Source organism: Coprinopsis cinerea (assembly GCF_000182895.1).
Source record: "Coprinopsis cinerea okayama7#130 chromosome 5 map unlocalized cont3.5, whole genome shotgun sequence".
In the NCBI taxonomy this organism is placed as follows: domain Eukaryota; kingdom Fungi; phylum Basidiomycota; class Agaricomycetes; order Agaricales; family Psathyrellaceae; genus Coprinopsis; species Coprinopsis cinerea.
Window position 1 is genome coordinate 1,599,475 of NW_003307540.1, and position 25,162 is coordinate 1,624,636.

The window sequence follows — 25,162 nt, forward strand, 5'->3', positions numbered from 1 at the left end:
TTAATATGAGAGACGGACAGTATTCTGCGCGCTACAGCTTCCCAAGGACTTTACTCCGTTAATTCATGCCTAATTGATCCATACTAGTAACTATGACAGAAAAATCCATTACAGATTAGTATTACATGTAAGCCCACAACATAGAAAGTGACCGGAAGACTCGGAGTTACTTGCGAACGACCTTCCCCTGTTGCTTCCGGATGTTGCGCTTGCGTTCGCGTTCCAATTCCTGAAATTAAGATGTTTCTTAATATCAGTTGACCAAGGAATGAACGCGCGACAATTACCTTGCGCTGATCCGCTGCACTGAGCTTGGACATGCGCTCCTCTTGCGCCTTCCGCTTGGCAGCAGCTTTAGCCTCGGCTTCCTGAAAATTAGGAAGTGGAATTAGAATCGCATTAAGCAACACGGGGTAGAACTTGGCCGTACCTCCTCGCGCTTTTCCCGCTCAGCCTCCTCTTTGAGTTTCTTATCGGTCTCTTCTCTGACCTTCTTGAGTTTAACCTTGGTCTCAGGACGGAGATTGATTTTGTTGAGGTTATCAATGAGTTGGAAAGCGGCTGAGACCAGAGGGACCGTGTCTGCGGCGTGACTGGGAGAGGGGAGGCGCAGGCTCAAGATGACGTGTTTCTCATGTTCTTCTGGAGCCAAGGGCTTCAAGGGTCGTTCTCGTGGTTGATCGGTGACCTGGTGTAAGTGTTTTGTGGGTTAGCCTCTCGCTCTCTGGACAACTCGGAAAGTGGTGTGGACGTGATCACACGGCGGAAAGAGGGTGAAGTGGGTCTAGAAGCGTCAAGGATCGAAATGGGCGCAAGAATTCATTCCTCGAGACGTGTTTTTGATATATATACCAGATGGCTGGGATTCAACTTACAGATAAGGAGCGGAAGTAGGGTTGAATTTTAGGGTCTTGCAGCACCTGAGCGAGGGAGAAGCCTCCAAGAGGTTTCAACATGTTCTCCGTCACATCCGCAAATTCTGGAACCGAGTTGGGAGAGGATGTCAGTTTGACCTTTCCAAAGCCTTACCACCAGTGTGAATTGGCGCTCACCGGACATAACCGAAAAGTTAGGAGGCAATGCGGGGTTTTCTGTCGTTTTTGTGTAGTTCTGCGGAACATATAGTTTTCAGTATTGGATCTGTACAACGGTGTAGTCTCAGAAAGGGCACTGAACGTACCAGATCCCATCGGTTGTCCTTCACGGAGAGAAGTTCGTCCTTTGCAACAACAGCCCATACAAAGTCGTACGGAAGTGCACCAGGTGCAAGTTTAAAGTCAAGTTGCAGGTCATCGACGGGGTGATAGTGGAGGTCAATGAGGGACTTGGCCGTCTGATACGCGATCTGGAATACGTCGTGACGTGGCCGAAGGGTGAAGATAGTGTGCAAGGAGGCGATATTGCGGCGACCTGTGGAGAAGTTGAAAAAGTCGGAATATCCGTCGGCTACTAGACCCTTTGCAGACTGAGGCTTCGAGAACTGCTGTCCGTAAAGGGGAAGGTGCGCAGACAACCTAGAAGATAACAAGGCTTCATGTTAGACAAAATGTGGAGCAACGCGTCGGAGACAGGAAAGAAACGTGCCATTCTTTAGCCTTTTTCGAGTTTTGAGAACTTCCGTATAGGGCCAGCAGAATGTATGCCAGCAGGCCCAGCAAAAGGTACCCTTCGAGTTTGAGGACTAATTCCTATCGGAGTCAGCTGACGACTAGACTCCAGGACAGAATTAAACGCACGCGCTGGCCTGAAGACGAAGATACTCCAGCGCAGCTGCCAGCCGTCGTATTCCTCTGGAACGACGACCTGGGGCGGGGTCAGGCCTGCCAAAAACTTTTGAACGACAGACATTATTGTCGTAAAGGCGAAAGGTTGTTGGGCGCTGGAACCGGCGACGGGTAAGTAACCGCTGGCGCGGAACGGCAAATGCCGAAGCCCCTGTTTTTGGATTGGATCTGCCCCGGCGCGTTCATCTAAATCTTTCATCGGGCACGCCACGATGCGACACACGATTGCCTATAACTAAGACTGACTCGAGTCTGCGTACACCATATCTTCCCCCAGATGGCTGAAGAACAGTCCCTCAGTAGTTTCACCTCCCACACAATCTCTGATCTGTCCCACTACCTCGAGGGCGCTCCAGAACCGCTAGACTTTCCGCCCCTGGAAAAGGTTAGAACCCTTACAGAACAAACCTCTCTACACACAGCTGTCTAAGTCCATTTCTACCCCTGCCTTCGTGTCCATCTCGTGCTCAATTGGTAGCTCTCCCAGATACCACCGACAGATTATGCAGCCTTTGTCCTGGACACACTCACCCTCATGAACCAGTCACAGCCAAGTGGCCGAATTGACCAGGAGAAACTTCGTCGCTGCATCCAACTCGCATCGTCTTTCCTATTGACTGACCATGGCATGAACCCCGACACCGGGACTCAGACCTGGGGTATTGGCCTGAGTCGGTTGGTCGATGTCATCGTCGCCCTACACAAGCGCAACGAACTCGAACCGGCTACTCTATTCGCGGCAAACAAGGCATGCAAAGACTGCTGGGTCACCTCCGCCTCCTTCAGAGGACTTGAAGAATGCAGAAGTCGTGTGCGAGAGAACGGAACAAAGCTCCGTAACCTCATGGATCCCAACGGCAAGACCTACAAAGGCTGGTGTTGTCCGCATCCTCGGCGTCTCCCCTTTCTTACCTTTCCTTTAGGCCACGCCGTATCATAGAATATCCCATCCCACCGTGCATCGTCCCTCCATTTATTATACGTACTTCTGGTACAGCATACAACAGCATATCATGATTCATTCGGGATAGTGTACAACAACGCTTATTTCGTCGTGGAAACCAGTTAACTTCCGTACAGGGCGCAAAAAGCCGAAACGCCTAACAGGTATCGCGCAATGGGCGAATTTACAGAACCGCCATGTTCGTGACCGGCCAGAAGCTATAAAGTGCTGGTAAGCAAACACCTTTTACTGGGCAAACAAAAACCTTACTAGGCGTCTGCAAGTCGCTTGTAGCCGTATTTCTCAATGAAAGCAGTGAGCTCCTTGGGCCCTCGTGAACCATAGGGATAAGCGCTTGGTCTTGGGCGTGGTCCGTTCTTCCCATCAATCCAGTGAAGGATAGGCGTGAAGATCTATCGAATTCTTGGGTCAATACGATCGCGACCATGAGCGGCGATAAACCTGACCTTCCAAGCATAATCGAGTTCGTCGTGGCGAACAAAGTTGGAATGGTCGCCCCGAAGAGCGTCGAGGATAAGGCTTTCGTATGCTTCTGGAATCTTAGCCTCGGTGAAACGGCGCTTGTAGGTGACGTCCATTTCGGTAGGGATGGCTCGAGTGCGAAGACCGGGCGTCTTTGCGTTTATCTTGAGATAGACAGCCTCCGAGGGTTGAATTCTGATGACAAGTTCATTGCGCGCAATGTCCTTGAAAATACCCTGGGTAACATCCTTGAACTGGATGCGAACCTCAACCTTGGCCTCATTCAAAGCTATCCAAAAATAGTTTTGAGTTAAATAAAATTTGATTGGGTATATCTGAAGCATGTTTCCATACCTTTACCGGCCTTGAGAATGAAAGGCACGCCTTCCCAACGGGGATTGTGAATGAAGAGGGTTGTGGCAGCAAAGGTGGGGCAGATCGAGCCGGGTGGAACAGTATCATCGTCGAGGTACCCGGGTTTTCCGTTGGCAGAAACGTATTGGCCAAGGAGAGTGTCCTCCTTCTCGATCGGAGGAATGGCACGCAACACCTTCACCTTCTCGTCACGAATGTCCTCAGCAGCGAAGGACACGGGTCGCTCCATGGCCAGGATAGTTAGTACCTGCAACAAATCTGTGATTGGGAGATCAGATATGGTCATTATGAAGTCATAGCCACGCAAGACGCACGATTCTGCAAGATGTCACGAATGATACCGAACTCGTCGAAATAACCCCCACGGCCTTCAGTTCCAAACGGTTCCTTGAAGGTGATTTGGACGTTAGAAATGGAGTTCTTGTCCCAAAATGCACCCATTGCGACGTTGGCGAAACGGAGGACGAGTAAGTTCTTGACCATCTCCTTGCCAAGGTAGTGGTCGATACGGAAGGTCTCCTCCTCGGACCAGTACTGTTTCACTGAACCAAGGAGATCACGAGCAGACTGGAGATCCTTTCCGAAGGGCTTCTCTATGATAATTCGGTTGACGCCGCCCTTAGTGACATAGCAGTGTTCCTTGATGTTTTTGGTGACAGGGATAAAGACGCTAGGAGGTAGAGCGAGGTAAAAGATGCGATTACACTCCTTTGTTTGGTAATGTGATTCGATGGATTCGAGGTGTGCGTTGAGGTTGTCAAAAGACTCTCCATCCTCGTATCCGCCAGCGACGTAGGATAGGGTCTGTTTGAATGCCTCTAGAGAGTTTGCGACTTCTGGGTTTTCATCTACCCCTTTGATATAAGAGGTGGTGCGCTTTTCAAACTCGGCCTTGTCCATCTTGGTTCGGGCATATCCAACGATCTTGGTGTCCCTTGGAAGGAAGCCCTGGCGATAGAGACCAAAGAGGGCGGGGAAGGTCTATGATTGCCAACGGTGGAGGATGAGAATTACTGAAGGGAGAATAAGGTCTACTACCCACCTTTTTCTTCGCCAAATCACCGGATGCACCGAGCACTACATAGAAGGAGAGAGAGATCCTAAGTAATGATTGGTCGTCCAGCGTCGAGGGGATAACATACCGATAATGATAGTGTTGTCTTTGAGGTCGTCGTGCTGGGTCTCCATTGAGGGGATGGTCCCCGACATCGAGCGTTCCCTGGGCATTGTTGACGACGTTGAGTTGAAGGGCTGAGTGATTTGGGAGCAGAGTCAGTAGTGGGAACGAAGCCACTACTGTTCGGCCGGTCTTCTGTGTTACCAACCAACCGAAATCGATGTGTGAATGACGCGCTGACTTATCTATCTAATCTTCGGAGGAACGGTCCGTAATCTCCGTCATTCCCACGCTAGGCGCCATCCTCGCCGCCGCACCCGCCGCCTTCGAGCCCTTTACCAGCGTCCATGGCCGATTCCGCCGCCTTTCAGTTCTACGCCTCCGCTGACGAGGTCTTCACCAAACTTCGCGAAATTGTCGAGTCTTCTCCCCCAGAAAACGATGCTGCAGCCCTCCAAATCGTCGCCATGGCCCTCATAGGTCGCCTCAAGTCCCTCAACCGTGCGGCGAATACAGCGACCAGACTCCAGAAAGAGGCCACCACCGAAGCCCGTCAAGAGATGGACCAATCGCATCTCGGTCTCCAGAACCTTCTGTATGAGAAACGTCATCTTGAGCGCGAAATCGAAAAGTGTCGCCAATTTGCGTGAGTGTTCACGGCTTTGGATGCTTGGATCATGTCTGACCGCGGTGGACGGGGTTAGCTCGATATACCAGGACGTTCCGCTGCATACCCTCGAGGAATTTAAGGTGTTGGCACCAGAGGAAGCACGTACACCTGAAGTGTTGGCAAACGAACATGAACTTATGCTCAACCGCCTCAGCTTTGAGCTCGCGGAACGCCAGCGGTGGGCCTTCTCCGCTCCATCACCCCGATTTCCCTCGCACTGATATTTGGTTCCGCTATACAGCCTAGATCAAAGGAAACGAGATCTCATCCGGCAAAAGGAAGATCTGCTCAGGCAGAGTAAGGCCAAGGCCTCGACAATGGACAGTGTCAAAGCCCAAATTGAGTTATTGGTCAAGGTGCGTCATCTCGAGTGCGGCCTACTAATTGCTCGCGTGCTCACGTCTTCCACCAGACTGCTGCAGAAGTACAGAAGAAAGTCGACGACCTTGTATCACCAATACCCAAACCATCCTCTAGTTAATTTCACGCTTTCGATGTCCGACGCTAAGTTATATATTGTACAACAGCCATGTAATATAGAATACAGTGATCCACGCGGGAACGATATGATGCTTAGAATGAAAGGTCTTCAAGGGAAAGGCGTGCCCAACAGAGAATAAAGAAGCAGAAATAAGCCGGGAATGACGGTAAGACCCTGGTGATACGGGATTAATGTGAGGAGTAGCTATCCTACGAACCGGGGATGGTATGTGGAGGGGCGGGGATGAATCTATTGTCCATTAGGATTCGTCGTCGCTGATGCTTCCAATGTCGCTCATCTCTTCATCCTCATCCTCCGTCTTGTCGCTCGACAGCGCATCGGCAGCCTCCTTCGTTGCATACCGTTTCACGTATTCTAAGCACAGTTTAGATAAATTTCCGTCCACAGTCCGAGCGTGTCTAGATGACTCACCCTTCACTTTCGTCTCATACTCCTCTGGATGGCGCATGAGAAGCGCGGCGGCTTCTCCGTTCAGGGGGTCATTGGGATTGGGATACCGGAGGAGTTGGGGAAGGAAGACCTCGAAGATGTTGATCATATCTGCGGACGCGTCTTAAAATTTACAATACATCATGGATGAATAGCACTTACCAAACATCGGTGACCAGGTCTGATTAATCACATCGAGGCAGACTGAGCCGCTCCTACATCAGAGGCTTAGTGGGGGGCAACGTTTACAATAAAGAACGGCGCCATACAGCTCGTCGATGTTGGGATGGAAGATCTTGTTCATAAATCCGATGCTCGGTGACTTGAAGGGATACTGGTCGGGGAGCTCGACATGGATCTTCCATACTCCTCCGGCGAATGGTGCTGGAGTGGGGAAGGAAGCGAGATGCCGAGAATGGGTGGTAGAGAGCGGCAGTTAGCGCATCGTGCGATGGTTGGGGGATGCGGAAACTCACTCTCTGGAGGTCCGTAAAAGCGCACGCAGAACTCCTGCATGTTATCGTTCACCAGGTTGACCTCAAAGTCAGACATGAGCCTAAGGTTTCCAATCAGTCATTGTCCCAGGGGCACCTTCAGCGAGATAAGACGGCATACAGCTTCATAACATCAGTCTCGATGCGTCGTTTCCCTGGAAGAGAGTAATAACGAGGGCACAATAAGTCCACCATCCCCCGGCATCACGAGCATACGGGAGACTCATCATAATGGCACTCTCGACTCTGGTGGTCGCTGCGTAAGTTGCGTTCGATAAGGGTTAGGGACGACGGAGGGAGGCAGGATAGCGATTTGCGATGGGCAAATTGGAAGATGGAGTCAAGAGAAGGGCAGTTGAGGCTCAAGGACTGGGCTGTTTCGGGGAGTAAGGACCGCCCTTATAATGGTCCCAATATAGCAACCAATCGGGAAGAACCGAGAGTACATCAAATACGGCGCTTCAACGACGACGAGTCGGTGGCCCAATGGTCCGGACTTTTGTCTTGTTTCTCAGCTTCTTCATGCAATATGCCATTCAATTCTTGGGTAGTGAAACATCAAACTATCGTTATGGAGTCGTGAAAAGCTAGTTTGGACCCAGCCCAAAACTTGCAACCGATCGTCCTCTTCGAAATGCCTCCTGCCAATTTCCCACAGAAGGTTCCTGGGTCCCAGCAATATATGTAGCCAAATGACGACAACAGCGTCAAGTGGCGCTATTTCACCAGATGTACTCTTCAACGACATCATAGTAGTACCCTGGGTCATCCTTGAAGCCGCTATACCCTCTGGACATCGCACCTCCCCTGGAGTACCCAATACCAGACTCATCCCCTCCACCACTCAGCGCTCTCCATCCAACTACAATAACTAACCCAATACGTTAGTCCCGGCGAAGGCAAGCCTATGACAGTTGGATGGCTCACCAATCCACAGAAGGGCCAGACCTCCGATGAGCGCTGCTTCTTCCTGCGGTTGGGTTAGAATCTGGCCTTCTTGTCGATGATGCATGATGATTCTGGATGCAAGAGGGAGGGAACCATGAGAACATGAACAAGCCTGAAGGCAAGCTAGAGCCTAGGTGGGGATATGCATACAGGAAAACGAGTGCGCCAATAGCGATCACCGCTACGAAGGATTGCAGCAACTGTGATGAACCTGTGAATCCATGATTAGATTGTTTCAACGCAATCCATTATCCTGTAAAGATGTGGACTTGCCTGGAGAAACCAGCATCTTGGTCACAAAGTGGCCCAATCCAACTGCAACGGTGGCTACAGATTGTCCATTAGCTTCCGACCCCGAAAGAGATCATATCCTGCTCGCACCTACGATGGCAGACCTCCACCTATTCTCCTGAAATAGTGGCATGGTGAACACAAAGCTAGGACCTGACAACAAAGGGAAAAGAATGGTACGAGGAGAAGCAAACTCGGTGCGTAACGGTTCTTTACAAATTTACCGACATAATAAGAAGGTATGCAAACACGAGGCAGGCGCATGTCCGGGTTTCGACAATTGCGAGGGTTCACATGAGGCCTAACCTTCGCCACCTCGTTTCATCGGCGAATATTCCGAGTTTTGTTTCATTTTCAGCGTTACGGAACAACACGTTTCGCTAGTCGGTATTCTACTTGACCAAAGGGCCCAGAACCTGATACCTACACAGGAGCCTACTACCAAGGGAAGCTAGAAAGAAAGATAGATGGATAGAATTCGGGCAGGAGGGAACCGAGCAGATCGTCAAAGCAAGAGGCAAAGTGAGCAAACAGTCCATATCTCGTATCTTTTACGTAGTCTTCATTCGTTTCCGGGAATCGTAAGAGAGGCTTGACCCAAGTACCTCTTCATTCATGGGGACAAGGGAGGCACAGAACTCATCGGGACTTGGGTGATAGTTGGGGGAGCACCGTTCATGCCAGGCTGGATCATGATAGCGTTGCCGGCGGAAGGAGCGGGGTATCCGGGGTAGCCACCAGGGTAGCCAGATGCCGGGTAAGGCATGGGTCCAGGACCAGTGTGTGTATTGTAGTAGCCTGGCATCTCGCCGAACCAGGGAAGCTCTAACGACTGCTTTTAGCCTTGGTTCAAGCTTAGACGAGGAGAAGTACGCACCCCGGATGGGCTCTTCCCAGATGTAATGACGGCCGAATTTTCGGGCCTCGCCAACAAGCTGGAAGAGGATGTAGAATCCAATGACGAAAAGTGCGAACAGCGCCCAAGAGAATGCTTGAACAACCTTCATCTCGGAGCACCATGTTCTCCGTGAAACTGTGCAACGTAGTTAAGGACCTTTTCAAAGTCAGGGGGATCGAGATACACCCACAGCTGCCTTCTTCACCTTTGGTTGCAATCGTCTGGTTGGATGGGATGGCATCACATTGTACATGGCCAATGATGTCACTGGAATAGCAAGGGTTAGCCCGGAGGCCGACGCCAAATGCTGAGGACGTCAAAACACCTACGTTGACCATGCTCCCAATGCTGTCAAGAAAAGAATCAAAAGCGACGTCAGTAACTAGCTCCTAGTAAGTCGTTGCAAACCCCACGCACACAACCAGAGCACTCCGATGACGAATAGCACGAACGCTTCAACCCTGGGTTGGGACCACTGTAGTCTGATAACCAATATCGTCAGAGTCTCGACCAGCAGCGGCGACAGCAGCGAAGCCGGCGTACGTTAACAGGAATATGAAGATGTTGAGGGACGCGACGACGGTCGTAAAGATGCTAAAGCCGGCTGGGCGGTTAACCAGAGTATGTCAGCGATCGAGAGATCGAGAAGGCGATACATATCGAGTAGGAGAGTTGCCTTACAATGTTGGCCGGCGTCGAAGATGCTGGCAAAATGTGCACCGATGCCTAAAACAACGCCTGGACGGATGTAGTGCACCCACAGGTTAGCTAATTGGTAGGCGCTGGTGGTTAGTTGTCGCCAACTGACCAGCTAAAAGCATGACGAAGACTAGGGTAATTAATATTAACATGGTGCTATTCTTAATTTTGAGTGGATGGGACGAGGACTCACTGTAGTACGCTAAACGGTAGTTTCCAAAGCGGACGGTCATGATGGTCGTATAGGAGGTCGAGAAGGTACGTTTAATAGTCGTAAATCAGAGATGAGATAGAACAGAAAGGATATCGCCAGGGAGTGTTGAGTCCAACTGTGCACCTGGCCGTGCGCCCTAGCTGGCTGTTCTGGAAGAAGCGCAACACAGCTCAGTTTTGGGGTACAGTGCGTATGACGTACATAATGTTCGCCTCATGTCCCACAGCCTCATCACACCGCCTCTCTATTCATCTCTCTTTCCGCCTAACAGAACAAAACAAATAATTCCCAATGTAAAATTTCGTTGTAGGTGGTACAGGGAAATAGATAGAACCTATGGTACAGCTATATATACAATGCAAACACGTTTCTAACGTTTTTCGCGTTTTGCCCCTTTGTAAAGTATATGTCATATTCAGGGGGGAGCAAAGAAGCCTCCCCCTGGAAAGGAATAATAATGTCCGCTGCCGTCAATACATACTATCGTTCATTCATCATCGTGTTCCCCGTCCACTCCGCCCCGTTCTATGGCTGTAGGGGTTAAGCATCAAACCAGCTTCAAAGTCGTGAAGTGACGCAGATTGGCTAGAGTTGTGTCGGGCCTGCCGAGGTAGACTGGGCAAAGGAGCTTCATAATTGGCGTGATTGACGTAAGGATTGTTCGCGTTCGAGCGATAGGGTGTTCGTGGACTGCGATTCGTTTCTTGCATCTGCGTTCGCGTAGAGTTGCTTCTCCTGCTTTCACGGGTAGCCTTGCGCTGTGGTTTCTCCGTGTACGTCGTAGCTGTGGTGGTCGGCAAGAGTCCGGACATGGAAGTTTGTTTCCCGTGTCCTCCGGATTGTTTGCCGCTGTTCTTGAAACCGTAGGTGTTGAACCAAGCGCAGGAGGTCACTGGGCCATGCCACATGTGCTCATCTCCGTTCCTGTGTCTCCGTAAAGCGAGGACCAAGAGCACAAGACAAGAGGCAAGCACTGTTCAAATACGTAAGGAAACCAGGGTTGGGTCGGCGTGCCGGAGAGACCTACCGAGGATGGCATTGATCAAGGAAAACGAGGTGAGGACTCTGTACATCGCTTGGAACTGATCTGTGTGGACTATGTATGGTCAGCATGCGGGAGCTCTGGAGAGTCGCGATCCGATGCTCACAGTTTGCAATCTCGTCTTCCAATGGCACCGCACTATCCTCCAAAGCGAAGCACTCCACATCGGCATCCTGGGATTCTGAGGTGGTGAGATACACCCCAAGAACTGTGTGGTCAAGTACATGAGTAAAAGCTCACACTGAAAGGAGTAGAGACCACTCACCAAGCCAGAACACCCCTGCCAACCCCAAACTTGCCAACTCTATCCGGGTGGATATCGGATTACGCTCACGCAAGAGTGCGCTGAACAAAACCCTTTCAAGCAGAAAGTCAGGACCAATGCCACAAGCGTCGGCTAGACGATACACTCACAGAATCATGAATATAAATAGACTTGCGGTGCATACGAAAATTGCAAAGGGCACGAAACGAGCTGGGGAGTAAGGGTGATTAGTATTGAATACAACGGATGGAGGGAATTGGAATAGCCGCTCACTGAGGTCAGACGCTGCCAATACACTCTGGAAATGCCCAGCCATGGCCAGGCAGATGACCGTGAATAGGAGCACTGAGCCTGAAGAAAACCATTGGTGAATCCTGGCAAGCGAAGTCGGGTGCAGAGGCGACACACCATAGATGGAGGCTCGAATCGTGTTGAAGAGCGAAGGCATGCGGGATCTCGAGGAAGGGTTGGGTTGATTCCTCGAGCTGAAAGGTGTGTGGGCCATGATAAAGCGTCGTTGTAATTAAGAACACGAGGTGAACATGAACCTTGGGAGGCCGGGAATGCGCCCTTTCAAGGGGGAATCGTGAGATATCGTTGACCAGACCGAGTTTAGAGCTGATTGTTTGATATCCTCGAGGCGGGCAATGGGGAGACGGAGACACCTGGTTGCCGCAAGGCAAGGCGCACTGGTTAAAGGGCCTCACGCCCCGTAAATTTGCAAACAGAGCACACGCTAAGTTCGCTCAATGTTCGACCGACGGGGTTATTCTGCCTCGAGGCAATTATGCACAGCCATCGCCCCTCACAATACTCCAAAAGTCGGATCATCGGCCTCTTTCACCCTCGTCCCTTCATGTTCATCTCTTCATTGTTCAACCTCTGTATTCATTCTTACTCATACTAGTAGATACTACAAGTCAGGCAGCCTCATCGCGCAACGTTCTGCCCACCTGATGGTAAAATTCGAGGCATTCTGGGTTCGACAGGGTGGCGGGATTCACGATAGATAGTGGAGCCCCATTGATAATCTCCACGCGAAAATCAGCACCGGTGCGACCGCGGACACCCCAGAGTGACTAGCTTACCTTCTTCACTAAAACCTCCACACGTTTTCCATTGAGGGTGTAAGGAATGTCCAGAACCTCGATAATCTGGCAAATGGCGGGCGCAAAGGGGTTAAAGATGGGTGGAAGGGAGCGATAGCACAGGGACCTGCCTTTGCAGGGACATGTCGGGGGCTGCGTCGGGCTCTTATCGTGGTCTTAATTTTGGACTCAAAGTCCGAACTAAAGTGCTGTCCATCCCGGAGCTTGACGAAGAGGATGACCCGCTCATCCATGCCATTATCGATCTTCTGCCCAACGGCGAGGTAGTCGGTCAACGAAGGATCGCTATCCGGCCCTGTGAAAAGATCCAAGACATCATAAATCTCCGCCGAGCCAAAGCGGATGCCACCGGGGTTTCTGGGAACGAAAAGGAGGGTCAACTGGAGTAAATGGAGGATACGGTAGAATGGTCACTCACAATACACCATCGGATCGACCCAGCATAATCAACCCTCCTCCATTGCCCGCTCTCGAACGTGTGATGATAATGTGGTCACCATGATCTGGAGCAAGGTTTTTGGGGTTCTGTGATTAAGAAGTAAACTCAGCACTTACACCAAACGTCTTTGAATTCTGAGAAGTATGACTCGAAGAACCGAGTCGCAGCTGATTTCACTGCTTCTTCCGTTCCATGACCGGGAAGTGGCCAGAAACCCAGGGGCATGCATGGGAATGGCTTCGTGCATACGAGTTCACCTGGTTCATCAGGTGGATTGAGGGTTCCAGTAGGAGAATAGCTTTCGACGGCCATCCCCAGCATGCGGCATTGGATCTCCCCCCTGTAAACAGGGAGGGCCGAGCACATCCCGGCGAATAGAGAGCAGATGTCCGTTCCACCTAAAAAGTGAATTAGCGTTGGAACGTATATTTGACACGCCAGCCACGTTACCGGTAATAGAACCAAGAAGGACGCGATCGCTAATGTGCTTGTAGACATAGTCGAAAAGAGGGGGTGCCAAGGGGGAACCCGTCGAGTAAATGTGCCGAACTGTCTTCAGGTTATGGACTTCTGCAGGACGATATTTCTTCTGCATCCGTTTTTAAGTTTCCCTGTAAACTCGGACTATCATCTGAAAAACGCATACCGAGAGCTGGTCCAGGTACTTTGCACTGGTTCCGAAGATTGTGATACCCAGGTCGTCGACCATCCTCCACAGAAGGCCAGGATCTTTGAGGGGACTTCCATCGTACAAAACGAGGGTGCATCCGAGGCTAAGTCCGCTAACAAGGAAGTTCCACATCATCCATCCCCTACCATGCCGAGTCAATTAAAATGATATGCACGGGTCTGCTGCACTTACGTCGTTGTGTAATAGAAGAAGACATCGTCTGCATTCAAGTCGGCGCAGATAGAAAATTCCTTCTTTGCCTGGAGGAGCATCCCCCCTGCTCGGTGGACAATCGGCCTATTAGGAAGTCGAGCTGTGAATTCCAAATGAAATGGACTTGGCATTCTGGAACGCACTTTGGTCTTCCAGTGGTTCCGCTGCTGAAGAGTATCCACAGAGGCCAATCAAAGTTCTGACGTCGCCACTCTATTTCCCCGTCCGCAGTGCGTCCTAGCTTGTGATCTTCGCCACTAGATATGAAGGAGGCCCAACTGATCCAGTCCCCGTTCCATCCATCTCGCGAGTGTGGCCGGAATGGTGGCTCGATGACGACAACTTTCGGAGCCAGATCGACTTTCTTAGATAGACCATCGAGAAGTGCAGACACTTTGGGAAGATGTTGGTGGATTTTGCCGTTGTACCTATGTATTCAATAGAAAGGGGTTGAGCGTCTAGACGGGAGAAGACGATCAAGAAAGGATTGAGGCCTTACACAACAGCGTTTACGGCAAATAGAAATTTCGGCTTTACTTGTTCCAACCTGCGGTATGTCAATGCGGCGGTCAGATGGTGCGGGGGTGCCGATCATGGACATCGCACATGCCTTTCTAGGACGCCTTCTGCCCCAAAGTCTGCGGCGGCGCTCACCCAAATGCCACCCAGGGCGGTAGTGGCAAGGCAAGCGACCACGTTTTCCTGCAGAGAGGCATTTAAAAGGAGCTCATATGATGTCAATGGCGTTGCCAGCGCTTACGATGCAATTAGAAGCGTAAGATGCGACCCGGTCACCTGGCTTGAGGCCGTAATGGAGCAAAGCGGAGACTGCGCTGGCTACGAGCGTGTAGAGCTCTGCGTAGGTGCACCTACGATAATCTGGGAGAGCTGCACCATCCTCTATCGGTTCGGCTGCGCGATGAAGGGGTTCCTATCACTGTTTCTCAAGAAGATGAAGACGAAAGCGACCGACTTGCTTCGATAAGAGCCACTTTATCGTCGGATCGACATTGCAACATGTTCTCGGCCCAGTTGAGGGACGCATCAGGGAACCTGGGAAGACATTGGCCAAGCAATGCGGGGAAACAAGGGTAGATGCTAACCAAACAGGGTTATGTGAGGGGAGGGCAGTGGCATCGACGACGGAGGACCCTTTGTGGCCGACAACCTTTGTCTCGTCCCAGATGATGCTCCAAAAGTCGTCTATGTTGGTTGTGGACCATTTCCAGAGATCGTGGTAGGAAGAAAGGTTTTGAGCAAAGGTGGTATTAACGCGTGCGATGAGTCGGAGTGTAGCAGAAATTTCGGGGTTGGCTGGAGCCCAGAGGGGAGAATCGTCGACCGACATCTGACAACGTGAAAGAACTCTGGAAAGCAAGTGGCGCCGAAAGAAAACCGAAAAGAAAAAGGGAAAATCGGGACAATTGACCCGGGGAAGATAAGTAGGATAATGAACCAATCACATTCGCGGATTTGTGGCTTATCGCGGCTGCAGGTGCGCCGCGTGACCGTTCGCACGTTCATCCATTTGGGATCATTGTGCCCGCGGTTCTTGGCACTCTTGAATCCTTTAAACCGCGATCCACGTCAATCGTTTTCTTCGTCCTCTCTCGCCTCCCGCCTCTGTCTTTCTCTCTCTCACTCACTTACACACACACACATTCGATGATTGACAGACTCCTGGCCCCAGGGACACACGAAGCTAATGCCCACAACCATTTTGTGTCAGTCATCCTGCTTTGATCGTCACATTAGCCGGTCTTGACGCGTTTCTACCTTTTCAGCGAAAATTGGTTCAATTGGCACACAGACCACCCCTCCATGGACGAAGCCCTCCTCTCGGGCTGCGCTTCCTACAGGGCTTTTGAACGTTACCTCTCCGGTCAGGACCTCTTCCTCCTGCCCCGCTCAAAAGTCGAGCTCGAGAGCATACTGTGCGTACAGCTTGTCCTTCCGAGTCACAAAACCCCCGTCTCACATTTCAATCCAGCCGTCGCTACGCTTATGATGCCATCCACAACGCCATAGCCCAGTCTCGCTCTGCCCTCCAGACAGGCGGATACTCAAGGGTATGTCATCCACACCATTCCCTCTAAAATTTGCAACTGACTCATCATTCCGCTCAGATCTGCTATCAGGCCGAAAAATCAATTCGTGAGGTCTTGAAAAACGATACCAACGTCCAAGTCCTTCTCGCTCTCCATCGTCCTAGCAGTGGCCCTGTCGTCGCCAGTGAGACCAACACACCTCTCCCCACCGCGGGCACCGCCATCGCTGCCGTCTGAAACAAGGGGTATCAATGAAAGAACAACAAATCAGTGTACTTTTTCCCTCCCTCCCATAATTTATATTCCCTATTCCATCCTCCATTCGTGTATATTGTTTTCTTGTTGTATCGTTTGCATCCACATCATCCTGTACTATTAGCTGCATTATCCTACTATCATGACATGTAATGTGCATCAGCACTATGAGCCCTGTAATTCGCTTTACGTTCTTGGAATGTATTGGCTGTTACAACTGAAATAGATTATCATCTTGTGGCCATACATTCCTGCTACTTATAAACGTGCGATCTATTGTTAGAACATTGTCTCACCCCATGCAGGGCGTCTGAACCAGCAGAAAATGGCAGGAGCAACCTTAGAATGCATGCGAAGATATTGAAAACCTTTTGAAGGTGTATCTAAAAGCAAACGTGTCAGCAATAGACCCAATCGGCAAGATGATTGCAGCAACAGTACAGACCCAAGAAATGCAAGATCCTTGTCCGCGGACGAAGCATCCTGGGGAATATCGTCCGTGACTTGGTCGATTTCGTCCGTTGGGAAATATGATGTGTCGGTGATCGAGCTTAGCCGAGGAACGAACGGCGCGTCTATCTGTCGAATGGTAGCCCAGTCCACACCATAGAAGAATGGATGTCGCTTGATTTGGTCCACATTTAGCCTCTGGTCAGCAGAGGTGATCATCCTGAGGGGTGCAGGGTAATTTAGTTATCAGCACCTGTATCCGGTGTAAGTGGACCAGAGCGAGTCTACCTTTGTATTAGATCCAATGCCTCCGCGCTCAGATGAATATCGCTCGGGAAAGAAAGGCAATGGCGCCAATGAATGATCTTCTGATATGTCTCGTGGGTGGATTCGGAGCAGAATGGAGGGTATCCCACCAAACACTCGAACATGATAGCACCCAGTGACCACCAGTCACACTCCTTTCCATATCCCTTTTGGAGGAAGATTTCTGGAGCGATGTAATCGGGAGTACCGACAGTGGAGTAGGCCTAACCCAGAATGTGAGTACGATAATTATTCTCCCTCCAGTGGAAAAAGTTCTTGCTTACAAGTTTCCGTCGATTAGCTTTCCATGTTGCAATATCTTGATTACTGATAGTGAGGTTGATGGAATTTACCATGACGCTGTTCCTCGACGACTGAGGTGTATTATTCGACGAGTTTTTGGCCGATTCTAACAAGCGTTGGTAATAACTCGAATCATGCTGCTTGTGGAAACCAGTGGAAAGACCAAAGTCGCTCAGCTTGATATGTCCGTCTTTGTCGCTAATGTTACCATATAGGTCAGTAATCCAGTCACAATCCCAAATAAGATAGAAGATGGAGACACCCACATCAGAATGTTATCCGGTTTGATGTCTCGATGGATGAATCCCATTCGATGGACAGCTTCAATGGCGAGAACGCACTCTGCCATGTAGAATCGCGTAACATCCTCGGAGAACGTGTCGTACTTGATTAGCATGGTCATCAGATCCCCGCCCGGCAGGAATTCCATGACCAGGTATAGATACGTCGGGTCCTGGAAGGAATAGAAGAGCGAGACCACCCATGGAGAGTCGGATTCGGCAAGTACATCGCGCTCAGCGCGGACGTGTGCGAGCTAATAACAACAATGAGCCACCTCCTGAGGTAGAGAAAGTTTCTGTACCAACCTGATCCTTCTTCAACATTTCATTCTTCCTCAACAGCTTCATGGCATATATCTTCCCTGTATCCGTCTTCTGGACTAACCGTACCTGGTAGTACCTGAGCACGCAATTCAATTCAATGCAGGATGTGCGCTACATACCTCTCCAAAAGCTCCCTTCCCGATGACCTTGACAGTCCTAAAGTCATTCAAGCCAATTTTGGTCCTCCTAAGTCGCAGGAACGTGGATTCCTTCTTGCCAAGCTGTTGTAACTGCCGATTCTTTCTTGAATCAGAGATTAGGGTGTCCTCTTGGAGCCTGCGTTCAAGTTCTACACGTCTAGGGAGAAGATTTCAATCAGGGGTCAGTTCTTCAATGCGAAAGGAACCCCAGCACGCACCGTGCATTTCGTTCGACTGCCGATTCGACCGCTACTTTGTAGTAGTTCTCCAGCTTCAGTTGGGCGCTCTTGGCTCTTATCTGCGATTCTTCAGAGAAGCATGTTGAAGGATTTCTGTCAAAATACACGTCTGAAGGGGGCTGTTCAGAGTGGCGTTTCAGTACGATTGTTGGTGCGAAACTCACAATCCGGTGATTTGGCGGCTCCTTGTGCTGTTGCCGCAGGACTGGGACCAGAGGGCTGCCGGGATTGGTTTATGTTGACTCTGGACGAGGTCTTGCGGATGTTTTGGGTGTTCAGCCCCTGCATATTGTGTGTGCGTGGTAAGAGGTCAAAAAAACGGAGGATATATGTGAGCGGGTTGGATTGGAAAGCTAGTGGAATGAGAGAACCGTTCTGATCATCATTTGATCTTGCTTGGCCTCATCCAATTGCCGTGGCCTCTGAGTCTTCTGCACAAACGACGAGGGAAAACACGTTCTAAACCCAAACCTGAAAATACATTCTCTTTATTCTGAAAGCTTTACGACAATTCACTCGTCCAAATTGATAGCCTTTCCAAACTTTGCGTACAGCAGCACTTTCAGCTCCTTCATCTTCGTCTCACATTCATCAGCCTGTGTTGAAAGTGCTTGTACTTGCTCGTCGATCTTGGCTTGATCCTGTTCAAGGCGTTTGAGGGCTCGTGATTGGCGCATGTGGATGAAGGTATCGCCAATTTTATATCTGTGCACCGGGTTCAGTGTTCCAACCATGTAAAACGAGATCGAATATCAATACAGGACAGGTTCATCTTCGTCAGCTAGTTCGAGTTCTGGAGACAAGTCGTCGAGAGCTTCTTTCTCTTGCTGCAGACACAGACACAAGATATGAGCATGCACAATTCTGCCGGCTCTTGGAAGACCTACTTTGAACACCTCCAGCTTCTGTTCGATTAATTTGATTCGTGCATTCAACTTGGAAAACGTGTTTATTCGCTGTTGGTCCTCTAACCACAGCAAGAAGAGCGGGTGAATAGATGTTTACCAAGTCGCGATCGAGTCAACGACGTACCCCAGGTCACCTCAGCAGCATCGTCTTTCTCTTCATCGTGGTCGAGCTATCCTAGATCCATGAACATTGGCCTTCCTCCGGTTCGGTAGTATATTTGACTTTACCATACGCATTGTGGCGGAAGATGGTGGTGGTGAGAGGGAAAGAGATGGTGATCACATACAATCCCGGAGATCATCAAATTCGGTCCGTCGGCGCTTGTTCGTGACAGCAGTGTGTGTCGCGGCGACTCGCACTGACCTCCAGCGCCACCTGTTGGTCGCTTTGCAGCACGGGTTCCTTTGTTTTCATCCATTCATTCAACCGATATCCGACCGTGTCATTCATCGACGCATTGGAACACAGCAAGACTACTGTATCTACTGACAATCATCATTAAGTCGAGGGACCCGCCCCCTTTCTTGTCGCCTTTTGGGCGCGCGGTGCCGACGTCGTCACCTCTTCAGATGCTGTAAATCTCCGCACAAGAGTGCTACTCGCATGTGCAACCTTCAGGGTACCTCCTACAATCCCTTTGCCCGCTTGGTGGAATCCGAAGATCAGGAACTGCAGGCTCATGAGGATCCCTACCAAGAAGCACACTACGATGACACCTCTAGGCCACACCTCAAAGGCCACGAGCGCGAGGAAGGCCATAAGGCCCATGGCGCTTGCGACCATGCAGAGGGTTGGCACGCGCGCCGAGAGGGAGAAGAATGTATAAGAACCGTATACATCCAGAGCGCGGGCGCGGAACAGGGAAATGGGCGAGAATGAGTAACGAAGAATGAAGTACGCCGTGGCTGCTATACCGAGGCCAGTGAAGATGGAAGAGCAAGCAATGGACTGGAGTGCAGTTTCTGTTAAAGGGATGGTTGAGTCGGGAGAGATCGACAGGACGGCAGTGTTCACTGCGGCAAGTCCAGCCAGCTGCGAAGCAAGTATAAGACGAGAGGAACAGTGTTGGATGGGGGAGTAAGTACTCACAAGGGTGCCAATGAATGTCCATTCCATTCGCATCCGCTGGAAGATCAGCTCAAAATCAGAGTCCGTTGTTGCGTCCCGGAGTTCGAGGTACATAGTGAACATGGCGAGGAATCGTTCCCACCACCTCACCCGGCTATCGCGTTGCTCCGAAAGTCCATCTATCCTCTCTGTATCCACGGGAACGTCGGGTTTGCGTGGAACGATATGCTGGGGAAGCAAGGACGCCGCGAGCCAACGGGACACAGGGTTGTCTACTAATGTGATGCTTCCATCCCTGAGGTTTGGGAGTGGAATGCCATCCTCAGTCCGCGAATAGCTATCGAAACAAGAATCCAACGGACAGTCGCGAATAGCTTCCTCAAATGTTGAAAGGAGCTTCTCGTTAAGATGAGATGGCCCAGCTTCGCCCCACGATCCGACACTGGCAATATCAGATTCATCGCCACTCGAACAAGTTGTCGTATGGTCGTAGTCCACGTCGGAGAAGACAATATACCTCATCTGAGAATGTTTCTTGCCAGCCCTCTTCCAACGTCGTCGCAGCTCAGCGGGTGGCGAGCTTGCGGTTTCTTGGGGTAGATCTGTTTTTTGTGCATCCAAGGAAACGGCTGGGAAAGACAGGGTTAGCCTCTCAATTCAAACTGTAAAGACTATTGGAACCTACAAGCATTGTCATCATCAGAGTCAACATACGCGCGCGATCTGTCTGATGATGCGGCAGGTGTTGAGACTGATTCAAGTGTCACTTGTTCAGAGATGGCGGCAGCGGGTTCCAACTGACCGCCTGGGATGTCGGGCGGGATGACCTTTAACGTCAAAGATGCACCATTTTGAGGGCGGCCTTTGCTCGACGGCGTGCTAGTGCGCGTGCTACATGTTTGACACGTCAATTTTACTTCCGCATGTTGTGCTGCGACGAACAAAGTGTGTAACTCTCCGGACAAGGACATGGGAACCAACGATACGCACCATGGGATTTGGATCCTTTTACAGTGGTACTCTCCTTCGTCTTCTGCAACAGGTAGTCCAGGGTATGTGTAGCCGTCGCCACCAAACGCCGTTTCTTTCCTCTCTTCTTACTCTGGGTTCCCTGCCATATCTTAATCTCGACCATTGAACTCCTCTGGACATCATGACTAGAAGGTCGTTTGGGTAATGCTCCGAGGTGCGCTGGGTGCACAATGATAACACAGCGACGCACCATATAAAGCCAGACTTCAAGTTCGGGTTCTGACCGTCCACACCTAGAATTGTCTCGTTGTGGATGTGGTTATCGACCTCGACGGTGACAATGGGGCGCCAAGATTTGTCCGGGACTATGAAGCGGAGGCCTTGGACACGGACGACTGGTTCAAGGGGGCGTCATGGTATAAGGATTACGAGCGATTGGGAGCAGCAGTGTAAGTACCTGTGAGTTGCCATGGCCTGGTGAGACCGTCAGTGACAGCAGAACGTGTATTGAATGAGAAGTGGGGTGCTCACTTGGTGGACATACTGCTCAGTAGAAAAGCAAACGGAGAAACGCAGGGAGGGAAAGTGAGTGTGTCAAGGATACCATTCTGCGCCGTATATAAGTCAAGGTAATTGATTCCACTGTACATCCATCAAACTGGCTGTACGTTGCTGTGCGTGAACACCGGAGTTCTTTTAATCAATTGGCCAGCATCAGGATGATAAATTTGCACATGTGCAGCGATCTTAAGGGGAGGTTTGGCGATCATTGGTATTTGAAGCTTAATTTTCCATGGCCCCGACAACTGGCGGGGTAGTAAATGACGTAGCAGCACTGTCCAAGTCCCGAGTTATTCGTACAGCCCAATGGCATGACACGATCGTAGATAGTACAAGGATAAAGTTACATTTTGTTTTGAAGGACAAAACAGAGCTTCTAGAGCTTGACCTCATTGCAACCGTGTTTCCAGAAAGTGAAGTAGGCTAGAAGGGGTTGTCATTAAGGCACCAAAACATAGACCGGTAAGAACTCACGGGTGACACCGTCCTCCTAGGAAATGGGGAACAAGCGAGTTCGCGTTTAGTAAAAAAAACACCACCGGACAAGGGATGGGTGACATACTCGGTAGTTCAGCAAAGCAACCATTCCATCAGGGTTCATGCTCTCGCTCGTGTACTTTAAGGTTTATTAGTGTTGATCAAAATCTCAGGATAGAAAGACGCACGAATTCGTAGTCCTTCAAGTTGCTCAGGATTTTCTTAGCAAAGGGCTGGGCTCCCTTCTCGAATTCATCTTTCTGATTTTCGGGAAGCTTATCCTTGACCGCCTTCAAGTAACTCTGCCAAAAGCGGTAAATGAGGGCCTTTCATCAATCTGAAAAAAGCATACCTTAAGGTGTACAAGGTAGCTCTTCTTATCGAACGAGGTTTGCTGGAGGCGGAAGGAGTGGACAACGTTGTTGACCGTCTTGGCTCCATCCTCAAGGGCCTCTTGCTGCTCCTCAGCGGAGGGGTTGGCGCCTGATGAGAAGCGATCTGAGTAACTGTGTAAACAACGCAGATATAGAAGCGTACCGATGTCGACATCGACGCCGTCCTTAACGACGATCGTAGCACATTCGACCTCGTAGGCAATATCATCGACGAGCTTCCTGTTAATTAAGGGCAATGAGGGCCGATGGAAGGGTCATGGAAGGGTGGGACGCACATGGGGAAGGCATCGGAGAAGAGCTCATCATCGGTAATGATATCTTTGTAGAGCAGCATGTTGGGCGTCGAGAGTGAAGTAGGATTACCTGAAGAAATTGGATTCACCTTGACCAAAGTAGAAAACTGTTTTGTCGCTGATCAGATCAGTCTTATCGGCTATCACCGACAAGCAAGATCACTCGTTCACTTGGCATATTTCCCTTTTCCACAAAACCATGGACTATCAGCCAGTCGCCGTCAAGAAACATCTTAAACCAGCCGCATCCAAGCACTCTCCAGAATCCAGGCATTGGCGCCAATTTAAACACCCAGTCTTTGTCAAGGAATATGCTCCAATCACCTCCATACATTTCTCTCCCTCGAAACCACATCGATATGCCGTGACCGCCGCCACCAGAGTTCAAATTTACGCGCCCAGAACCCAGAAAATCACAAAAACTATTTCTCGTTTCAAGGACGTTGCGAGAAGTGGAAACATTCGTGCGGATGGGAAACTGGTGGTTGCAGGTGATGATAGCGGCCTCATTCAGGTATGCGCTGCGTCTTAACCAGGTATAATTTCCAAACTCATATCGCCTAGATATTCGACATCAACTCAAGAGCTATCCTCCGCACGCTGGACTCGCACAAGCAGCCCGTTCATGTCACTAAATTCTCCCCTCTTGAATCCACCCGCGTCCTCTCATGTTCAGATGACAACACTGTCAAGTTCTGGGACCTCACTTCACAAACGGCAATTTCGACGTTCGACGAACATACCGACTATGTTCGCACAGGACAGGTCTCAACGTCCAACCCACATCTTATCCTTACCGGTTCATATGATGGCACAGCTCGACTTTTTGATTCGCGGACAGGACAGTCCGAGATGGTAATGGGGGAAAGCATCACAGCCAACCTCAAGGCACCGGTAGAACAAGTGCTCATGTTCCCTTCTGGTACTGTCGCTGTTTCTTCTGCAGGCCCTATTCTTCGAGTATGGGACTTGGTTGCTGGAGGCCGGTGTATAAAGGCCATGTCAAACCATCAGAAAACCGTAACAGCTCTCGCCCTCAATCCTTCTGCTAACCGCCTGCTCAGCGGAAGTCTGGACCACATGCTCAAGGTGTACGACGTCTCGGACTATAGGGTTGTGCACACCATGCGGTACCCCGCGCCATTACTTTGTCTAGCCATTTCGGTAAGCACCTGAATCTCAGGAGCAGTAGTTTTGTTGCTAACATTTCATAGCCGGACGATTCTCACATCGTTGGTGGGATGTCGGATGGAACGCTGTCCATTCGAAGAAGACAGAAAAAGGGCAAGGAAATTGCCACATTCGGTCCTGAATCTCTTGACTTGATGTACCTCGGCGAAGGCGTTACTAAGAGCAAAGCGAAATCAAAGGCGTTGAAGGATGTTGATGAACTCCGTGTGAGCGAGAGTCGTCGACAGAAGCGCCTGAAAAACTATGACAAGTACCTTAAAAACTTCAAGTACTCTGCGGCTTTGGATTCTGTTCTACGAAAAGTACGGTTCTCCGCGTTTTGTACCCGCCCAGTGTTTAACAGCTTTCCAGAATGTCCCGCCAGCAACAGTGTTCTCTCTTATCCAGGAATTGATTCACCGGGACGGCCTCAAGGTTGCATTAGCAGGGCGAGACGATGTTCTTTTGGAACCTGTGCTGCAACTTTTGATAAAACATGTCGCCGATCCGCGGTTTGGAAATACTGTTTGTTATGTGGCTGGCATAGTGCTCGGTGAGTGGATATTGTACTGCTATGTTATCCCGCTAAGTCGTATTTGGCAGACATGTACCGACCGGTTATTGGCCAATCTCCCTTGATCGACTCACTATTCCTGAGGTTAAGGAAGAAGTTGGCAATGGAACTACGATTTCAGAAGGAGCTTCTCAAGGCCAAGGGTGCTATCAGCATGATCCTGACATCTGCCTTAGGCAATCCAGAACCTGTCGATTCGGCAAGGGCTGCATAGCTACCTACGGTACCGTTACCATTGTATCGCCCACTGTTCATTGTTGATTTGATGCAGGTGATAGTGCTTTTATGAGGTTTTCAAGGATTTCCTTCTGAGAAGGCATGTACCCAGAATCGTCTACGTCCGGTGGGACCTCGTCAACATTGTCGTGGAAGATTCGCAAAGTGGCCACAATATCTCCGAGTGATTGATTCTTGCGGCTAAGCATCCGGACGACGTGTGCTTGGATCTACAGAGGCGATAAGCATTATATGCTTGAAGCTGGGACGTAAACCATACCCCGTCATCTTCCATCACAATCCAAGCCAAAATATAGTCCACCATCTTCAGCGTGAAAAGGCCGCCATCCAAACGCCTGAGATATATGACATCTTCGTCCGCGAGGATGTCATCGTCTTCATCTAGTTCCTGTTCCATAAAGATGAAGTGAGCAGCGAGCATTCCGCGGTTGGCATCGTTCGCACCTCCTTTTCCTGGGCAATATCCTTGTCTGTTTGCGACAGTCGCGACCGCGCGGCTTCACGAATGTCGAGAAGTTTGTCGACCTTTTCGTAGTTGTTTTCTACGAACTTGGCTAATAGTCGGATTCGATTTA

The 25,162-nt window shown here is 50.2% G+C and overlaps 15 protein-coding genes across 15 annotated transcripts; 4 read left to right on the forward strand and 11 right to left on the reverse strand.

The window, feature by feature from the left end:
• Positions 1-166: 166 nt before the first annotated feature.
• On the reverse strand, positions 167-1,848 carry CC1G_00315 (hypothetical protein; the record flags this gene model as incomplete). The annotated part of the gene is made up of 8 exons (XM_001837127.2): positions 167-229; positions 288-368; positions 431-688; positions 876-979; positions 1,053-1,110; positions 1,181-1,514; positions 1,666-1,681; positions 1,737-1,848. 8 exons carry the CDS (start codon positions 1,846-1,848, stop codon positions 167-169), a joined length of 1,026 nt encoding a protein of 341 aa, XP_001837179.2.
• Positions 1,849-2,061: 213 nt separating this feature from the next.
• On the forward strand, positions 2,062-2,724 carry CC1G_00316 (hypothetical protein; the record flags this gene model as incomplete). Its single annotated transcript, XM_001837128.1, has 2 exons — positions 2,062-2,169; positions 2,263-2,724. 2 exons carry the CDS (start codon positions 2,062-2,064, stop codon positions 2,722-2,724), a joined length of 570 nt encoding a protein of 189 aa, XP_001837180.1.
• Positions 2,725-2,781: 57 nt separating this feature from the next.
• Positions 2,782-4,845, reverse strand: CC1G_00317 (glucose-6-phosphate 1-dehydrogenase). Its single transcript, XM_001837129.2, has 7 exons — positions 4,728-4,845; positions 4,628-4,662; positions 3,900-4,566; positions 3,565-3,843; positions 3,195-3,499; positions 2,998-3,140; positions 2,782-2,945 (listed from the first exon to the last, which is right to left on the reverse strand). The coding sequence occupies exons 1-7, from the start codon at positions 4,810-4,812 to the stop codon at positions 2,912-2,914; spliced, it is 1,548 nt and encodes a 515-aa protein (XP_001837181.1). The 5' UTR covers positions 4,813-4,845; the 3' UTR covers positions 2,782-2,911.
• A 204-nt stretch (positions 4,846-5,049) lies between these two features.
• CC1G_00318 (hypothetical protein) lies at positions 5,050-5,853 on the forward strand (the record flags this gene model as incomplete). Its single annotated transcript, XM_001837130.1, has 4 exons — positions 5,050-5,348; positions 5,407-5,550; positions 5,614-5,728; positions 5,785-5,853. 4 exons carry the CDS (start codon positions 5,050-5,052, stop codon positions 5,851-5,853), a joined length of 627 nt encoding a protein of 208 aa, XP_001837182.1.
• Positions 5,854-5,872: 19 nt separating this feature from the next.
• On the reverse strand, positions 5,873-6,992 carry CC1G_00319 (ubiquitin-conjugating enzyme; the record flags this gene model as incomplete). Its single annotated transcript, XM_001837131.2, has 6 exons — positions 5,873-6,228; positions 6,286-6,414; positions 6,466-6,518; positions 6,573-6,687; positions 6,780-6,859; positions 6,919-6,992. The coding sequence occupies 6 exons, from the start codon at positions 6,990-6,992 to the stop codon at positions 6,113-6,115; spliced, it is 567 nt and encodes a 188-aa protein (XP_001837183.2). The 3' UTR covers positions 5,873-6,112.
• A 527-nt stretch (positions 6,993-7,519) lies between these two features.
• On the reverse strand, positions 7,520-8,288 carry CC1G_00320 (hypothetical protein; the record flags this gene model as incomplete). Its single annotated transcript, XM_001837132.2, has 5 exons — positions 8,127-8,288; positions 8,019-8,072; positions 7,896-7,956; positions 7,725-7,816; positions 7,520-7,668 (listed from the first exon to the last, which is right to left on the reverse strand). Exons 1-5 carry the CDS (start codon positions 8,167-8,169, stop codon positions 7,520-7,522), a joined length of 399 nt encoding a protein of 132 aa, XP_001837184.2. The 5' UTR covers positions 8,170-8,288.
• A 361-nt stretch (positions 8,289-8,649) lies between these two features.
• On the reverse strand, positions 8,650-9,866 carry CC1G_00321 (hypothetical protein; the record flags this gene model as incomplete). Its single annotated transcript, XM_001837133.1, has 9 exons — positions 8,650-8,861; positions 8,914-9,069; positions 9,125-9,201; positions 9,264-9,282; positions 9,352-9,416; positions 9,478-9,538; positions 9,616-9,672; positions 9,743-9,763; positions 9,827-9,866. 9 exons carry the CDS (start codon positions 9,864-9,866, stop codon positions 8,650-8,652), a joined length of 708 nt encoding a protein of 235 aa, XP_001837185.1.
• A 409-nt stretch (positions 9,867-10,275) lies between these two features.
• On the reverse strand, positions 10,276-11,844 carry CC1G_00322 (hypothetical protein). The gene is made up of 7 exons (XM_001837134.2): positions 11,563-11,844; positions 11,428-11,505; positions 11,304-11,364; positions 11,155-11,246; positions 10,996-11,097; positions 10,875-10,943; positions 10,276-10,820 (listed from the first exon to the last, which is right to left on the reverse strand). Exons 1-7 carry the CDS (start codon positions 11,657-11,659, stop codon positions 10,342-10,344), a joined length of 978 nt encoding a protein of 325 aa, XP_001837186.2. The 5' UTR covers positions 11,660-11,844; the 3' UTR covers positions 10,276-10,341.
• Positions 11,845-12,074: 230 nt separating this feature from the next.
• CC1G_00323 (acetyl-CoA synthetase) lies at positions 12,075-14,933 on the reverse strand (the record flags this gene model as incomplete). Its single annotated transcript, XM_001837135.2, has 14 exons — positions 12,075-12,185; positions 12,243-12,369; positions 12,432-12,620; positions 12,682-12,766; positions 12,819-13,100; positions 13,153-13,291; positions 13,349-13,514; positions 13,565-13,669; positions 13,729-14,013; positions 14,085-14,116; positions 14,192-14,287; positions 14,346-14,497; positions 14,559-14,638; positions 14,689-14,933. The coding sequence occupies 14 exons, from the start codon at positions 14,931-14,933 to the stop codon at positions 12,075-12,077; spliced, it is 2,094 nt and encodes a 697-aa protein (XP_001837187.2).
• A 237-nt stretch (positions 14,934-15,170) lies between these two features.
• Positions 15,171-16,039, forward strand: CC1G_00324 (hypothetical protein). Its single transcript, XM_001837136.2, has 4 exons — positions 15,171-15,309; positions 15,370-15,519; positions 15,576-15,654; positions 15,712-16,039. The coding sequence occupies exons 1-4, from the start codon at positions 15,251-15,253 to the stop codon at positions 15,868-15,870; spliced, it is 447 nt and encodes a 148-aa protein (XP_001837188.2). The 5' UTR covers positions 15,171-15,250; the 3' UTR covers positions 15,871-16,039.
• A 189-nt stretch (positions 16,040-16,228) lies between these two features.
• On the reverse strand, positions 16,229-18,219 carry CC1G_00325 (AGC/NDR protein kinase; the record flags this gene model as incomplete). Its single annotated transcript, XM_001837137.2, has 9 exons — positions 16,229-16,271; positions 16,334-16,558; positions 16,627-16,868; positions 16,929-17,145; positions 17,214-17,482; positions 17,535-17,618; positions 17,672-17,849; positions 17,911-18,040; positions 18,096-18,219. 9 exons carry the CDS (start codon positions 18,217-18,219, stop codon positions 16,229-16,231), a joined length of 1,512 nt encoding a protein of 503 aa, XP_001837189.2.
• A 169-nt stretch (positions 18,220-18,388) lies between these two features.
• CC1G_00326 (prefoldin) lies at positions 18,389-19,097 on the reverse strand. Its single transcript, XM_001837138.2, has 5 exons — positions 19,068-19,097; positions 18,964-19,009; positions 18,819-18,898; positions 18,691-18,758; positions 18,389-18,636 (listed from the first exon to the last, which is right to left on the reverse strand). The coding sequence occupies exons 1-5, from the start codon at positions 19,074-19,076 to the stop codon at positions 18,444-18,446; spliced, it is 396 nt and encodes a 131-aa protein (XP_001837190.1). The 5' UTR covers positions 19,077-19,097; the 3' UTR covers positions 18,389-18,443.
• A 241-nt stretch (positions 19,098-19,338) lies between these two features.
• On the reverse strand, positions 19,339-21,422 carry CC1G_00327 (hypothetical protein; the record flags this gene model as incomplete). The annotated part of the gene is made up of 7 exons (XM_001837139.1): positions 19,339-19,872; positions 19,930-20,537; positions 20,594-20,839; positions 20,899-21,065; positions 21,131-21,275; positions 21,338-21,354; positions 21,412-21,422. The coding sequence occupies 7 exons, from the start codon at positions 21,420-21,422 to the stop codon at positions 19,339-19,341; spliced, it is 1,728 nt and encodes a 575-aa protein (XP_001837191.1).
• Positions 21,423-21,734: 312 nt separating this feature from the next.
• Positions 21,735-22,647, reverse strand: CC1G_00328 (translationally controlled tumor protein; the record flags this gene model as incomplete). Its single annotated transcript, XM_001837140.2, has 7 exons — positions 21,735-21,864; positions 21,916-21,931; positions 22,004-22,057; positions 22,107-22,220; positions 22,271-22,401; positions 22,456-22,532; positions 22,589-22,647. 7 exons carry the CDS (start codon positions 22,645-22,647, stop codon positions 21,818-21,820), a joined length of 498 nt encoding a protein of 165 aa, XP_001837192.1. The 3' UTR covers positions 21,735-21,817.
• Positions 22,648-22,805: 158 nt separating this feature from the next.
• Positions 22,806-24,634, forward strand: CC1G_00329 (kDa Trp-Asp repeats containing protein; the record flags this gene model as incomplete). Its single annotated transcript, XM_001837141.2, has 5 exons — positions 22,806-23,120; positions 23,171-23,770; positions 23,821-24,099; positions 24,149-24,329; positions 24,380-24,634. 5 exons carry the CDS (start codon positions 22,806-22,808, stop codon positions 24,562-24,564), a joined length of 1,560 nt encoding a protein of 519 aa, XP_001837193.1. The 3' UTR covers positions 24,565-24,634.
• Positions 24,635-25,162: the final 528 nt, after the last annotated feature.

What these genes read in the sequence shown, in the direction of transcription:
- CC1G_00322 (XM_001837134.2), bottom strand. Translation starts at nt 11,659, where the DNA reads ATGGCCCACACACCTTTCAGCTCGAGGAATCAACCCAACCCTTCCTCG. An exon ending in ATTGGCAGCGTCTGACCTCA is followed by an intron (nt 11,365 to 11,427) that starts GTGAGCGGCTAT and finishes CTTACTCCCCAG; the next exon opens with CTCGTTTCGTGCCCTTTGCA. An exon ending in CTTGATCAATGCCATCCTCG is followed by an intron (nt 10,821 to 10,874) that starts GTAGGTCTCTCC and finishes GTATTTGAACAG; the next exon opens with TGCTTGCCTCTTGTCTTGTG.
- CC1G_00324 (XM_001837136.2), top strand. Translation starts at nt 15,251, where the DNA reads ATGATTGACAGACTCCTGGCCCCAGGGACACACGAAGCTAATGCCCAC. An exon ending in AATGCCCACAACCATTTTGT is followed by an intron (nt 15,310 to 15,369) that starts GTCAGTCATCCT and finishes CTACCTTTTCAG; the next exon opens with CGAAAATTGGTTCAATTGGC. An exon ending in AGACAGGCGGATACTCAAGG is followed by an intron (nt 15,655 to 15,711) that starts GTATGTCATCCA and finishes CATTCCGCTCAG; the next exon opens with ATCTGCTATCAGGCCGAAAA.
- CC1G_00317 (XM_001837129.2), bottom strand. Translation starts at nt 4,812, where the DNA reads ATGCCCAGGGAACGCTCGATGTCGGGGACCATCCCCTCAATGGAGACC. An exon ending in GTGATTTGGCGAAGAAAAAG is followed by an intron (nt 4,567 to 4,627) that starts GTGGGTAGTAGA and finishes TGGCAATCATAG; the next exon opens with ACCTTCCCCGCCCTCTTTGG. An exon ending in AACTCGATTATGCTTGGAAG is followed by an intron (nt 3,141 to 3,194) that starts GTCAGGTTTATC and finishes AGAATTCGATAG; the next exon opens with ATCTTCACGCCTATCCTTCA.
- CC1G_00326 (XM_001837138.2), bottom strand. An exon ending in AGAAGCTGGAGGTGTTCAAA is followed by an intron (nt 18,759 to 18,818) that starts GTAGGTCTTCCA and finishes CTGTGTCTGCAG; the next exon opens with CAAGAGAAAGAAGCTCTCGA. An exon ending in GACGAAGATGAACCTGTCCT is followed by an intron (nt 18,637 to 18,690) that starts GTATTGATATTC and finishes CCCGGTGCACAG; the next exon opens with ATATAAAATTGGCGATACCT.